Here is a 13,169-nt window from a genome sequence, read left to right as displayed (position 1 = left end):
CAAGTCGCTCTCAGGCAAGGGAAGGCGTGGCGGAGGGATGCTCGTTCCCTTCTCAGGGTATATGGGTTACAGTCGGAACCCAAGACGTTCCCTTTTGAGGGAACTCGAACTGCGTCGATTACGACACTTTGGGAAACGAGTACCCACTATGCCACAACGAGCCCTGCCTGTCCCAGTGTGAAGCTGCGCACAGGCACACTTAGGACAAGAGCACTAGAGTGCCACTAGAGTGCCAGGTGTAGAAGGAATGTACAGACTGTCAAATCTAATAACAGTGTGAGGGGTGGCCCATCCAGCTGCATCGCACACTTCTTGGATCGGGGCCCCTGAAAGGATGTATCTAGAGGATGCTATGCCTCTGGTTGAATGAGCCCTCATGGCCAAAGGTGGGCAAACTGCGCACCTGATAAGCCATAGATATAGCCTGAGCGATCCAGTTGCTGATGGTCTGTTTAGATGCGGGAAGCCCCTTCTTGGGCGACCCGAAACACACCAGCAACTGGTCTGTCTTCTGCCATGAAGAGGACCTCTGAATATAAATCTTGAGAGCTCTGACTGGGCAGAGCAAATTAAGTCTCTCTTCATCCGCCGTCACGTAAAGTGGAAAGTGAAAAGCCTGCAGAACCGTAGGCCGTGCCACATTAGAAGGCACTTTAGGCACGCAGCCCGGCCTGGGATGCACGATAGCCTTAATGTCGATCACCCATGAGATATTGAGAGCGCCCGAAGGTCTCCTACTCTCCTCAGAGAAGTAATGGCTAGTAAAAAAGCTTCCTTGAGGGAAAGGTTCTCGGCCTCAGCTGACTCCAGAGGTTTGAAGGGGGCCTCAACCAGCCCTTTGAGAACCACTGCCAGGTCCCATGTGGGAACCCTGGTACGAGCCGCAGGTCTCATCCTCCAAGCCCCACGGAGGAAACGTACGACCAGCTGATGTCTCCCCAGAGGCCCATCACTCAGAGGAGCGTGGAAAGCCGCACTGGCAGCCACGTACACCTTGAGTGTGGACGGGGTAAGACCTGCCGAGAAGCGATCTTGGAGGAACTCCAGCACTGAAACCACCGGGCAGTTAACTGGGTCCACCTCACGCTCTCTACACAAAACGGTGAAAATATTCCATTTCAGGCCATACAATGTCCTCGTGGAAGGAGCTCTAGAGCTGAGTATGGTCTCTACCACTCCTACTGACAGGCCAGCCTCTTGGTACTTTGCCCCCTCAGGGGCCAGACCCACAGTTAACAAAGCTCTGGCCGAGGGTGAAATATTGAGCCCTCTCCCTGCGTCAGCAGGTCCCTCCTGATGGGAATCTCCCATGGAGGGCCGTCCAGGAGCGATATTATGTCTGAGAACCATACTCGGGCTGGCCACAACTGGGCTATTAATTAACAGTAGACTGACCCCGTCGCGACACCCTCTGTAGAACTCCTGGGCGCAGAGTGATTGGGGAAAATGCGTACAGATGCAGCCTCGGTCACGTCTGCACCATGGCATCCAACCCCAGCGGGGCTGGATGTGTGAGGGAGAACCACAGTGGACAGTGTGTCGTCTCTCGAGGCACGAACAGATCCACTTCCACTGGCCCGAACCTCTGACATATTGACTCCACCACCTCGGGGCCTTAACAGAGTCGCCGTACAGGCCAGAAGGTGAAATCGGGGCTTCAAGGAGGAAAGCCCTGTCTTTCTTCTTAATGCCCGATAAATTCAGCCAGAGGTGTCTCTCCGTGACAACCATAGCCACTATGGCCGATAGAATGGCCGATAGCGTGGGCCGTTTCTTTGGTGACACAGAGAGACAAGTCGGCAGCTTTACGCAATTCAGCTATATCTTCAGGTGTTGGTCCCTCGCCCTCATAAATATCCTTAAGAAGGTCGGCATGGTAAGCCTGCAGCACCGCCATAGTGTGCAGACTGGCACCAGCCCGCCCGCCATATAAGCCCTTCCCACCAAATTAGATGTACCACGGCAGGGTTTGGTGGGCAGCACCGGGGTCTTCAGGGATGACACAGTGTCGGGTGAAAGATAGCTAGCCAATGGCTCTTCCACCCGAGGCATCATCCCGTAGCCATTATCTCTCGCCCCCGCGATGTAACTATAGTCAAGGAAAGTGGGGTTGGACAAGTGAGATGTATATGGAGTGTCCACGATTTACACAACTCATTGTGTAAATCGTGAAAAAATGGCAGACCCCGGCAATGAGGCTGCTCTCTGTGCTGCAGGAAGCGCTCATCCAACTTGCTTTTGCTTTGCGCTTCCTGCCTTTCAAGTGGCCAACTAATATTTAAACGGGCCACGGCACGAGAGACAACCTCCACCAGCTCCTCATATGCGGGGACAGGGAGTGGCAAATCTTCTCCAAAATCCCCGCCTTCGATGCTTCTCTTCTGAGGAAGATGCTACTGTGCGGGCTTCCGCACGAGGAGGGAGAATATCGGAACTCGCAGAGAATTCCTGAGAAGGTGCATCAGCAGTCTCAGGAACTCCTGGCAGATGCATTTGTGAGCCCCATGATGAGCGCCGCCTCAGCGGGGTTCGCGAGCCTGCCCATCATCATCAAAGATAGTCAGGCGGGAGCACAGCACTCGGATCGGTAAAGCTTCACAATCCGCGCAAGCAGCCCCCTTGAGGGCTGTCTGCGCGTGCTCAATCCCAAACAGTGCACACACAATTGGTTTGTGTCCCCACCCGTGATGTAACAAGGGCAGGGATGCACACACTGCTTGTATCTCTGACTCGCCATTTTTATATATATATATAAACAGGATGTCCTGTCAGTCACAAGCACACACACATATATATATATATATATATATATATATATATATATATATATATATATATATATATATATATGTGTGTGTATACAGTATATATGTGTGTATATGTGCTTGTGACTGACAGACAACATTAAATAAGACACACACGACAGAGAGCGCTTGCTGAAGAACAGAAAGCTGACGATGTTGTGTGCCGGCGTCCCTTTGTAGCTTCCGTGTATGCCGTCACACGTTACGTCATGATGGAACACCAATCAAGATTGGCTTAGTTTCATTCATGCTTCAGAGGCTGGGGGGCGTTCCCCAAAGTGTTGTAATCTAAGCAATTTGAGTTCCCTCGAAAGGAAACAGTGATGTCATTGCCCAGTTCAGTTCTCATCCAATAGTGTTTTTGTGCAGTCAAATCAATGATATTGTTGAATATTAAATGTCCCCAACTAAGCAAGACAGAGGCAACAGTGACAAGGAACCCAGACTCCATCTGGTGACAGAATGGAGACAAAAAAGTAGGTGGCTCTTTTAGAAAAGTAGAAATACCCTAATTACTCCAGTACACAAAGCCCTATGCAACTTTCCGTTTCTGACGCCTGCTTTTCACGGAGAAGAAAATAAGTCAAATAGTATTTGCATTATCATAAACAGCAGTTCAGATTTCTGTATGCACTATGGTGTTTATCAAACAACACCAAATACAAGAGTACAGAAGAGACAATTCTGGATTCCTCCTCTACTCTCTCTCACATTTTGCAAAAATACAGCAGCAGCTCTGGTCATATGATCAAAAGGGTGAATCTTATTGGTTGGTCAGCTTTATTTATTATTATAACACCTCCTTAACACACATTAAATGCGGTTCAAACACACACACACACACACACACACACACACACACACACACACACACACACACACACACACACACATATATATATATATAATTTTCGCACCAAACATTTGTCTTGGTGTGAACAGGTCTTAGCCACTGGTGGTTACGGTTGGTATCACACATAATGATTAAGCTACAACAAATGTTAGTTGTCCATGCAAAATCATAGCAGAATTTTTTTGCCTGTTCTACCTGATGCTTAAGAGTTATGAATACACATTTATTTCATTATCAGTTTAAGAAGCATTTAGTGATTGTAAGAAAAAAAGAGAACAGGATAGAGTCTTATGAGTGTATATGCTGGTAATACTTCTTTGCATTTCTCAGATAGCTTGTCTGGAGGGCCGCACTGGATCAAACCAACCCGAAGAGTCTTACAGCCCTGCAGGAGAGAGTCAACCTAGCAGTCCGACCTCCGGTTCATCTGAAAGAAACGGACTGTCTACAGACGACCTTCAATCTGGTACAAAAGTCCAATTATTTATTCAGTGAAAGCTGGTCAAAATAAAGGACTAACAGTTATATCTTGCTCTAGTTACTCTAGTTTATTTGGCTTGTGATACCTTTATTAATTATTATTTTGTTCAGAAAATATTTAAACAGGCTAGCCTGAAAGTGTAGTCTTTTCTGGTTTTGAGATATTGGTGTCTGTCGTTCCTCAGATGCAGACTGGGGAGATGTTCCTCAGACGGCTCGTCTGGACTGTAGTGTCTACAGAGCCAAAGCTAAGCTGGCACAGGGATCCCAACGAAAGCGGCCATCTCGAAATAAACTCAGAGAGTCAGCAAGAGGCTCACAGGCACCTAGCCAATCACAGGTACCACAAACATTTAAATACATCACAGAGTTTCATTGCAGGTCACATAACTGTAAGGTTAAAGGGATGGTTCACCCAAAAACGAAAATTAGCCCATGGTTTACTCACCCTCAAGCCATCCTAGGTGTACATGACATTCTTCTTTCAGACAAAAACAGTCTGAGTTATATAAAAAAATGTCCTGGCTAATCCAAGCTTTATAATGGGAGTAAATGGCTGGTGAAAATTTTAAGATAAATCTAGCTTCCACCAGACGACCGTACGCATACTACGCAAGTCGACTTGCGCCACAAGAGTAACCCGTCACGGCATGTATGACGTAGGATGTAGGAGTATCGTAAGCTTAGACCCCTCTTTTGCGGTTTAAACAAATAGGACTGTGCAACAAACTGAAGCTCCTTTTCTATTATATAGAAATCCTCGTAATTTCTCTTAAAAATTTCTAATTCGCGACCAGTGTTTTGTTTTGCTCTTTCCTCTGAGCTTCCGCGTTCGTCATTACGTCGTGCGTCGGTTCAGGGGTTAATCTTCCACCGTAAATCGATGCGTACGGCCGTCTGTCGGAAGCTAGTGATTAAGAAGTTTTAAATATGGGTATTTTCCTTACACAAATGCATGGCTTCACTTCAGAAGGCCTTTATTAACCCCCTGGAGCCATATGGATTACTTTTAGAATGGATGGATACACTTTTTTGAACTTCAAATTTTCACTACCCATTCTCTCCCATTATAAATCTTGGAGGAGACAGGACATTTCTTAGTATAACTCCGATTGTATTCGTCTGAAAGAAGAATGTCATATACACCTAGGATGGCTTCAGGGTGAGTAAATCATGGGCTACTTTTCATTTTTGGGTGAACTATCCCTTTAAACTAGCCTCTACTGTAGGATTTAAAAGAAAGTCTCACAATTTCTTAAAGTGTAGATGAATTAGACTTGTTGTTTGGGAAAATAACAGTGTGGTCTGTCCTTCTTTTTTTCTTTTTTTTTAACAAGATTTTCCAGGTCCTTCTTAAGGAGGAAACTTTTGATTATTTAATGCTGTTATTTACAAATATACACTTTTCAATTATTGCAATTTTGCAATAATTTCTATTTGATTTCTTCAAATCAAAGTTTATCAAATTAAATCAAATGTAAATTTTATCTTGTTTATAGGAATCTGTGTGCATACAAGACAACAATCAAGAAAGAACAAACAGTGAAAGAAGGCGATCTTACCTCGAGAGCCTAGCCATACCCATTCCATCTATACAGTTTGGTCATGACCAAACAGGTGAACCAGGCGGAGACGATGTATTCATTCAGAGCCAAACACCCCAAGGAGGCAGCAGCACACAAGCTAGCCTGTCTCCACCAAAAGACTCTTCTACCCCTCAGTCCCCATCCTCCTCACAGTCCTCCTCTAGTCTATTTCTCAATCTGAGAAACAGGAGGAGCAAAGGCAAGGAGCGCAGCAAGAGCAGAGCAAGCAGAGGTACAACAAAAAAAAATAAAAAATAATTCCAATGTTTTCTTGAAGTACTTTTTCTTTATATCTCTTACTACCACTGGTTTACCTGCTCAGGCTTTTGATTTTTATTGTTCTTTCATTTTTCAGATGAAGAGAGTGATGGTTCACCAACACGAAAGTCCAAAAGACGATTCCCAGATTTCAGGTATGGCCTGGCAAGCAACTTGCTCTTGTGTGCCAATATCGGTGATATTACAACAGGGAGTAGATGGGCCACTTGTAGGAAAATTAATAGGAGAAATCATACAGCTAGCAGTCCCTCCTTTCTCTGATTTTTTCCCCCCCTTATGTTGTTTTAAATTGGTATGGCTTTCCACCGTCTATAGAACACTTTTTTTTATGAAAGTCAATAGGACCCAAAACTTTCAGGCTCCCAAAAATGTATTGAGAATTTAATCCATACAACTCGACTGGTCATGATATTTGGTAACGAGGTGTGAGAACCAATGAGGTATGACGTTGACATTTGAGCATTGACGTTAATGTTGACATTTGAGCTTTGTGTTACCGTATTTTTAGGATTTTAATGTGATTTGAGAGTGAATAAAGGCTTTTTGATCTGCACATTATACAAAGTGATCATGTCTCTTCAGGAGACTTTGAATATATCGAATCATATATATTATATTAATTTCTCGGTAACTTTGTCCTTTTTGGACCTCATTGACTTTCAGAATATGAACAAAAAAGACCAAATAAATTTACAAAATAAATATAGAAAGACATAGGAGTTTGGAATGACACAAGGGTATGTACTTTATGACAGAATTGTGAACTTCCATTAAAATTCTTTTTTGACAGAGGCATTAAATGTGCATGCTTTTATTATTAAGCATGATTTAGCATATATTCTTAATGTAATTTTTTATTTCAGAGATTTCTTTCCCCAATCAAGTACATGTAAAACACAAAAGAATTTAACAGTTCTGACTTGTGCTCTTTCTTCTGTGTTGGGCTGTAGTGGTATCCGCAGGTCTGGAGGCAAAGGCAAAAAAAGGGAGAGCATCACACTCAGAGGATCTGTAGGGAGCAGGTTTGAATATTAAATGTCCTAATATTAACCTACAACATATACTGAAGTTAAGTTTAATATCATTACAAGTCTGTAGGTCTCGTCTGATACAGATTACCTAGAATGGCTTCTGTTGTCTAAACTCAGGGGATCAGGAGACTTACTGGATGAGTCCAGCAGCAATGTTTCCCCCTCTGGCTCCATCTCTTCCGTCCCTTCCTGTATGCCATTTTCCTGGTTTGGGGACAGAGAGAAGGGAAAAGAGAAAGAGCGAGAGAAAGAGCGTTCTGCATCCAGCTGCAGTCTTCCTCGTACTCCTTCAGAAGGATACATGGAGGATCGTACAAACAAGGTGAGTAGGGACCAGATGATGAGACGTTTTTTGTGTAGACCCTCAAGATGTGTTTTTCATAACTGTCTTGAGTAAGAGGAAGAGATTAGTTAACAAGTTGTGTCTTCGGTAATTGAAAGCATTCATTTTAAGGTGGTTCATTAGGTTATACCCATTTAAAAGGAATTCAGTTTGTGGTTGGTTGCATTCATTTAAGGTTAATATTTAAGCAATCCCATAACATTCAGCCTTTGAGCTTAACAGGAAGTAAAGTTGTGTAATTGGGCATATTCTGAAGGCTGAACTGTACTGTTGTGGTTTTGAAAAGACATTTTAAAAGTTTTAGGATTTTCTTAAAAACAAAGAAACTTTATTATTATTATTATTATTAAAGATTCTGCAGTATTAGGTCACTACAACTCCTTTGTACAAAAGGTCAGATGTTCTTGCTTCCATTGAAGTACAAAGATGCTCTTGAAGAATTCTCAAATCATGCAGGACCCCGCTGTATGTAAATTTGTTTATGCAGAATGTGTTTTTCGCGATCTCTTCTTTCTCTCAGACCAACCTCTCCTGGCCATCTCTTCTCTCTCATTCCTTAGATTTGGTACAGTATGCATTCAGTTCCCCAGTTCATGTGTCTGTTGTGTGAGGACAGTAGTACACTTAGTTGATAGCAGTTGCTACTAACCCTAGTGGTCTCATTTTTGGTGTGGTTATGTTTAAAGATGAAATGCATCATTGTAGTAAAGGCATTCTTACATAATATAACCTTTGGCCCTCACTGATAAAGCTCAGTCCTGTTTCATAATGGAGATTTCTATGGAATGTGTTAGTTCAGTGACGTAGTTTGTATCTGAGGATGTACCCTCCCCTAGTAGGGAGAGATTGTTCTTGATGGTTTTCCAATAACTGTATTTAGTAAAATACATACATTTAATACATTTTAGTCATCCATTATTTTCACTATCACATGAGAAGGATGCATGCTAGTAGTTGTAGTGTGCGATAGCGCTCCATAACCAGCTCTCACAAGTAATAGAAAATAGTTTTGTGTTTCTACTGGTTTTGGTTTCTGGAACTGTTCTCCACTGGTACTGCTTCCAAGGCACTGAAGGTAATATCACTGCTTGTCACTGCCCCATTTTTCCAGATTTAGTTCAAAAAAGCATTCAAGGGAAGAAAGTAACAAAGCTATGATTATACAGTAGTAAATAAATGTCAATGATATGATTTATTTATTTATTTATTTTTGTTACACTTTATTTTAAAGTGCCTTTGTTACGGTGTAATTATACAAAAAAGTACAGAGTAATATTAATTAACAACATGTACTTTCTGTTTAATTAGGGTCAGAGTTTGGTAACGGACAGATGTGTAAAATAAATGTCTTTCTTTCTTTCTTTCTTTCTTTCTTTCATATAATTAAATTATAATTTATTATGTTTGGTATTTTTTGGAGGGTGTCATAAAGCAGACATTTTTCATTTTAATTCATTAAAATATTAAATGTATTAATTAAATAATTAATTATATATAATTTACATTGATATCAGTACATTTTTTATAAATCACTTTTTGTAAAATTAAGATGTGTACATGTGTTCAGGGTATAAATAAAATATTTTTTCTCTTTTTTATTGTTACAACATTCATATCATTAATTGTACATACACACGTTTCATGAACTGCACGTAAACTATATTTTTCATTTTCTTCACTTTATCTTGAACAGTCTTTTTTTCACTGACCCAATTACACAGAAACTCTCAGTCTTGTTTAAAAAGTTGTTTTAGTCTGAACATTGAGGAACTGGTTAGATATATTTGTATTGATATAACACATTTAGTAACCCTTAAGCCACTAGCTTGATCTTTATTAAAACTGAGAAGAGCATGCTAATTCATCCCAAACTTCCCTTTTATAAATACTATGTCAAAACTGTTTGTGAGAAAATCATTTGTGTCTGTTTGTGTGTGTTTACGTGTGTATGTCCCCATGTCCTACTTGTTATAGACCTTATCTGTGACGGATGATTCAGTCGCAGGTAGTCCTCGCTCTGTGTTGGCGGGGTTACTGAAAGAGCCCCGTCTCCTGGGGCGTTCACACACACATACCTTCTCCTCCTGCGAGGTGAGTGGCCGTGGGGTCACCACTGCATGAGCTATCCTGTAATTAAAGGGATAGTTCACTTTGAAATAAAATGTTGGTATGTTTTAGCTTACCTCAAGGGCATCCAAGATGTAGGTGTCTCTTTTTCCGCAGTAGTTTCAATTTTGATATTTTTAGGTCAAACCGTTCTTGTCTGTCAGTCATATAATGCAGGTCGATGGTCACTGTCTCAAAGAGCATGCCAGAGTCCAAATTAAAACAATTCCCCATCGTCCAAATTAAACAATTCCCCATCGTAAGTACACATTGATGGCCTAAGACACGAAACGAGCGGTTTGTGTGAGAAAACGAACAGTATTTATATCGTTGTTACCTCTTGAACACAGCCGCGTCCAAATGATCTGAGGGCGCGGGCGGGTATAGATATATACACTATATCGCCTTGGCTACGGTTTCGTTCCAATGAACTGCAGTAGCCAAGGCGACATCTAGTGTATATATCTATACCCGCCCGCGCCCTCAGATCATTTGGACGCAGCTGTGTTCAAGAGGTAACAACGATATAAATACTGTTCGTTTTCTCACACAAACCGCTCGTTTCGTGTCTTAGGCCATCAATGTGTACTTACGATGGGGAATTGTTTAATTTGGACGATGGGGAATTGTTTTAATTTGGACTCTGGCATGCTCTTTGAGACAGTGACCATCGACCTGCATTATATGACTGACAGACAAGAACGGTTTGACCTAAAAATATCAAAATTGAAACTACTGCGGAAAAAGAGACACCTACATCTTGGATGCCCTTGAGGTAAGCTAAAACATACCAACATTTTATTTCAAAGTGAACTATCCCTATAATGGTTAGCATTCGTCACACACTAACACGTATATTTAATCAGCACTGAACGTGAACTTCTGGTTTGTGAGGTGTTTTGAAGAGGAGAGCAAGTATCACTGGTGGAATGTGTGTGTCGTGAGGAAGGAATGGAAAGAATGAGATCATGCTCATGAAAAAGAGAGAGGTGATAGTTCAGCATGCATGTCTTTCTGTTTCACTTTTATAGCACAGTATTTTAAAGATATGGTCATGTTAGTGAAATGTCACAGAAAATTTGAAGGCAAACAATGTCCATTGTCAAAAGTGTAGCAAGCAATGCATGAAGCACAGCTCACACAGAAGTCATGAAGAAGTCTGTTGGTCAATGCGGATAATTTGCTTGACCGACTTGAACTTGAGTGGAATCTGCATTGGGACATTTTTTTGTCCTCACTCGAAACTGCCAATTGAAATGACAGGATTTCGCCTGCGGTACGTGGAATTTCCCAAATGATTGCAACAGTCTTTCCACGTCCTGTTGGTAAGATGTTGCCACAGGTAACATTATTTCACAAGTTGTGTTAGGTGTGTCAGTAGCTCAATGTTAAAAGAATTAAAAATCAATCATTATTAATTCCCCCTCATGTTGTTCCAAACCCATTTGAATGACTTTCTTCAGGGAAACGAAGATGTTCTGAAAAATATTCATACTGCTCTTTTCCGTCAAATTTCTCGACGGAAAATGACTGGTGAATACCCAGTTTTATCCCTTCCTCTTTTTTTTCTTCTTTTTTTTCTGTATAAAAACTCACTATATATATATATATATATATATATATGCACTTAAATAAATGTGCAAATGAAAACTGAACAATTATTTTTTTTTGTCATCATTTTCATAACAAAGCCATAAAGATGTCCTACAGGTTGCCTGCCACAATGGCAATGGCACACTGAAGAGCCAATGCTTTTTAGTGTCATAATAATTTCAGTGAATGTCTTACATTTAGTCATATTCTTGAGGGCAGTACTCCAATACTTGAGTCCTGGCTTATGGTCCTTCCTATTTCTGTTCCCCTCTATCCTTTCTCCCACTTCCTTTCTTCCTATATTGTCTCATCAAAGAAAAAAGACCAAAAATATAAATAAATAAAAATAAAAGTTAAACAATTGATTAAATATATTGACGAATTTATGATGTTCCACTATTGCAAGTCACTTTGGAGAAAAGCATTCCCTAAATGCATAAATGTATAACATCAGAGGATTCCAAAAGATTTTATGATTGATCAAAGGTTCATTTATTGTGGAGCTTGGAAGCCCCTGGTCACTACATGCATTCGTTTTATTAAAAAAGAAAAAATTTCAGAACATATGCCTTTAGTCTTCAGTCCATCTTGGTCTTCTTGATGTCTTCCACTGTTTCTGACCTGATTTTATAAGTGTGCTCCAGATTCACAAGTCTGCCCTGGTAGGAATCTCTGTTAATCTGTTAACAGGCACTTTTAATTCAGGCACACAAAATGAAAAGGAAGTTTGCTTGAAATATGCTGAAGGTATATAGGTTAGGTATTTCTTTTTTTTCTTTTTTTGCATGGCAGGTTGGTGTAGTGTTTTGACCAGCATATGCATACTCTTGTTCTCAGACTCTTGATGATGGCCCTGCTCCAGTTGCAAAGCAATACATGTGGCAGAACCGCCCCCTTTCAGAGTGGACCAATCAGCAGGTCTGCCACTGGTTGATGGGCATGAACATGGAGCAGTATATAGCTGAATTTACAGCTAAAGGTGTGGATGGCCAACATATCTTATGCATGGACAGCAGTAAACTTAAGGTTGGTCTGTGTATTATTATTATTAAATTTTTTTGGTTGTAGTATTGGTTTAAATAATATTATACTGAAATATGTGTTTCCTTCCAGGAGCTTGGTGTTTCTAGCCAAAGAGATCGTTCCACCATTAAGAGGAGACTAAAAGATATGAAGAAGGCTCAGGAAAAACTTGAAAAGCAGCAAGTTAAAAAAGAGAAAGAAAGGGGGAGAGAGAAAGAGGCCAGGAATAGAAGTGGCCAGCCAACAAACGTTGAATCGGCCTGCTGAGGTAGTAACCAAACCCGTTCAGTCAAGAGACCGCAAATCCGGTAATGATAATGTGTGCTGATAGATTGTCTCGCACACACAGGTGATTTATAGACTGGTGAGAAAGTAACAACATGGGTGAACACTAGAGGTCTTCTGCCAGTAAAGCCTGTAAATGCGACTTTAATAAGTTTGTCGTTAACATCTGTTTTTGACACAACCCAGGAGTTAAAGAATCGAATCCTGTCTGCCACACTGACTTTTAACATGCATAATGGCACTTTGAGAAAATGGGAACTTTATTAATAATCTAATCATCCAAAAGGTTGTTTCATTGGCTTTAACTGAGTTGCATGTGTTGGTGCTGTACATGGTACTAAAAATGATTTTACTGCTGTCCACCAGAGGGCACCGATGTTAAATATGTGGCACTATGTAATGATGTTGAGATTGTGAGTCTTGTTCTTCAGAATTAAGTGGCAAATTATCACAAGCCAAGCTGCTAGTGCACAATCTGCACTTTAGCCAAAAGTCAACTAATAATCCGCGTGTGGATGTCTAAATGTGATGTGCACACATTCCCAGGGTTAGTAGAGCACACCCCAGGTATGGCTCCCTCTCCTAGTGTGCACTTTCAAGTGAACACTTCATCACCCTATATAGACTTTCTTCTTTTTTTTTAAAGAATAATTTTTTTAAATGTCTACTGTACATAACTTTTAGTAATGTACATTGTACTTCAGAGAGGAGAGCAATTCATTGTCTTCTATGTCACAAATGATGATGATTTTACTTGTGTATTAATAAATAAATATTTTACAACTA

The 13,169-nt window shown here is 41.0% G+C and overlaps 1 protein-coding gene and 1 long non-coding RNA gene across 2 annotated transcripts in view; one reads left to right on the top strand and one right to left on the bottom strand.

The window, feature by feature from the left end:
• ppp1r9alb (protein phosphatase 1 regulatory subunit 9A-like B) overlaps positions 1-13,169 on the top strand; it is a 24,948-nt gene extending 11,779 nt beyond the window's left edge. Inside the window, exons 11-19 of the mRNA XM_082164748.1 lie at positions 3,988-4,123; positions 4,323-4,477; positions 5,637-5,955; positions 6,079-6,136; positions 6,953-7,024; positions 7,151-7,355; positions 9,351-9,467; positions 11,913-12,101; positions 12,189-13,169. Coding sequence (XP_082020874.1) covers positions 3,988-4,123; positions 4,323-4,477; positions 5,637-5,955; positions 6,079-6,136; positions 6,953-7,024; positions 7,151-7,355; positions 9,351-9,467; positions 11,913-12,101; positions 12,189-12,365 — 1,428 coding nt within the window. The 3' untranslated portion in view covers positions 12,366-13,169. The remainder of the gene's footprint in view (positions 1-3,987; positions 4,124-4,322; positions 4,478-5,636; positions 5,956-6,078; positions 6,137-6,952; positions 7,025-7,150; positions 7,356-9,350; positions 9,468-11,912; positions 12,102-12,188) is intronic.
• LOC309495145 lies at positions 6,147-9,491 on the bottom strand. The gene is made up of 3 exons (XR_014204561.1): positions 9,353-9,491; positions 7,168-7,417; positions 6,147-6,966 (listed from the first exon to the last, which is right to left on the bottom strand). It is a non-coding gene; the product is annotated as an uncharacterized lncRNA (long non-coding RNA).

This window comes from Leuciscus leuciscus, assembly GCF_965113295.1.
Source record: "Leuciscus leuciscus genome assembly, chromosome: 3".
NCBI classification, from domain to species: Eukaryota; Metazoa; Chordata; class Actinopteri; order Cypriniformes; family Leuciscidae; genus Leuciscus; species Leuciscus leuciscus.
This window is presented reverse-complemented; position numbering and strand designations above follow the sequence as displayed.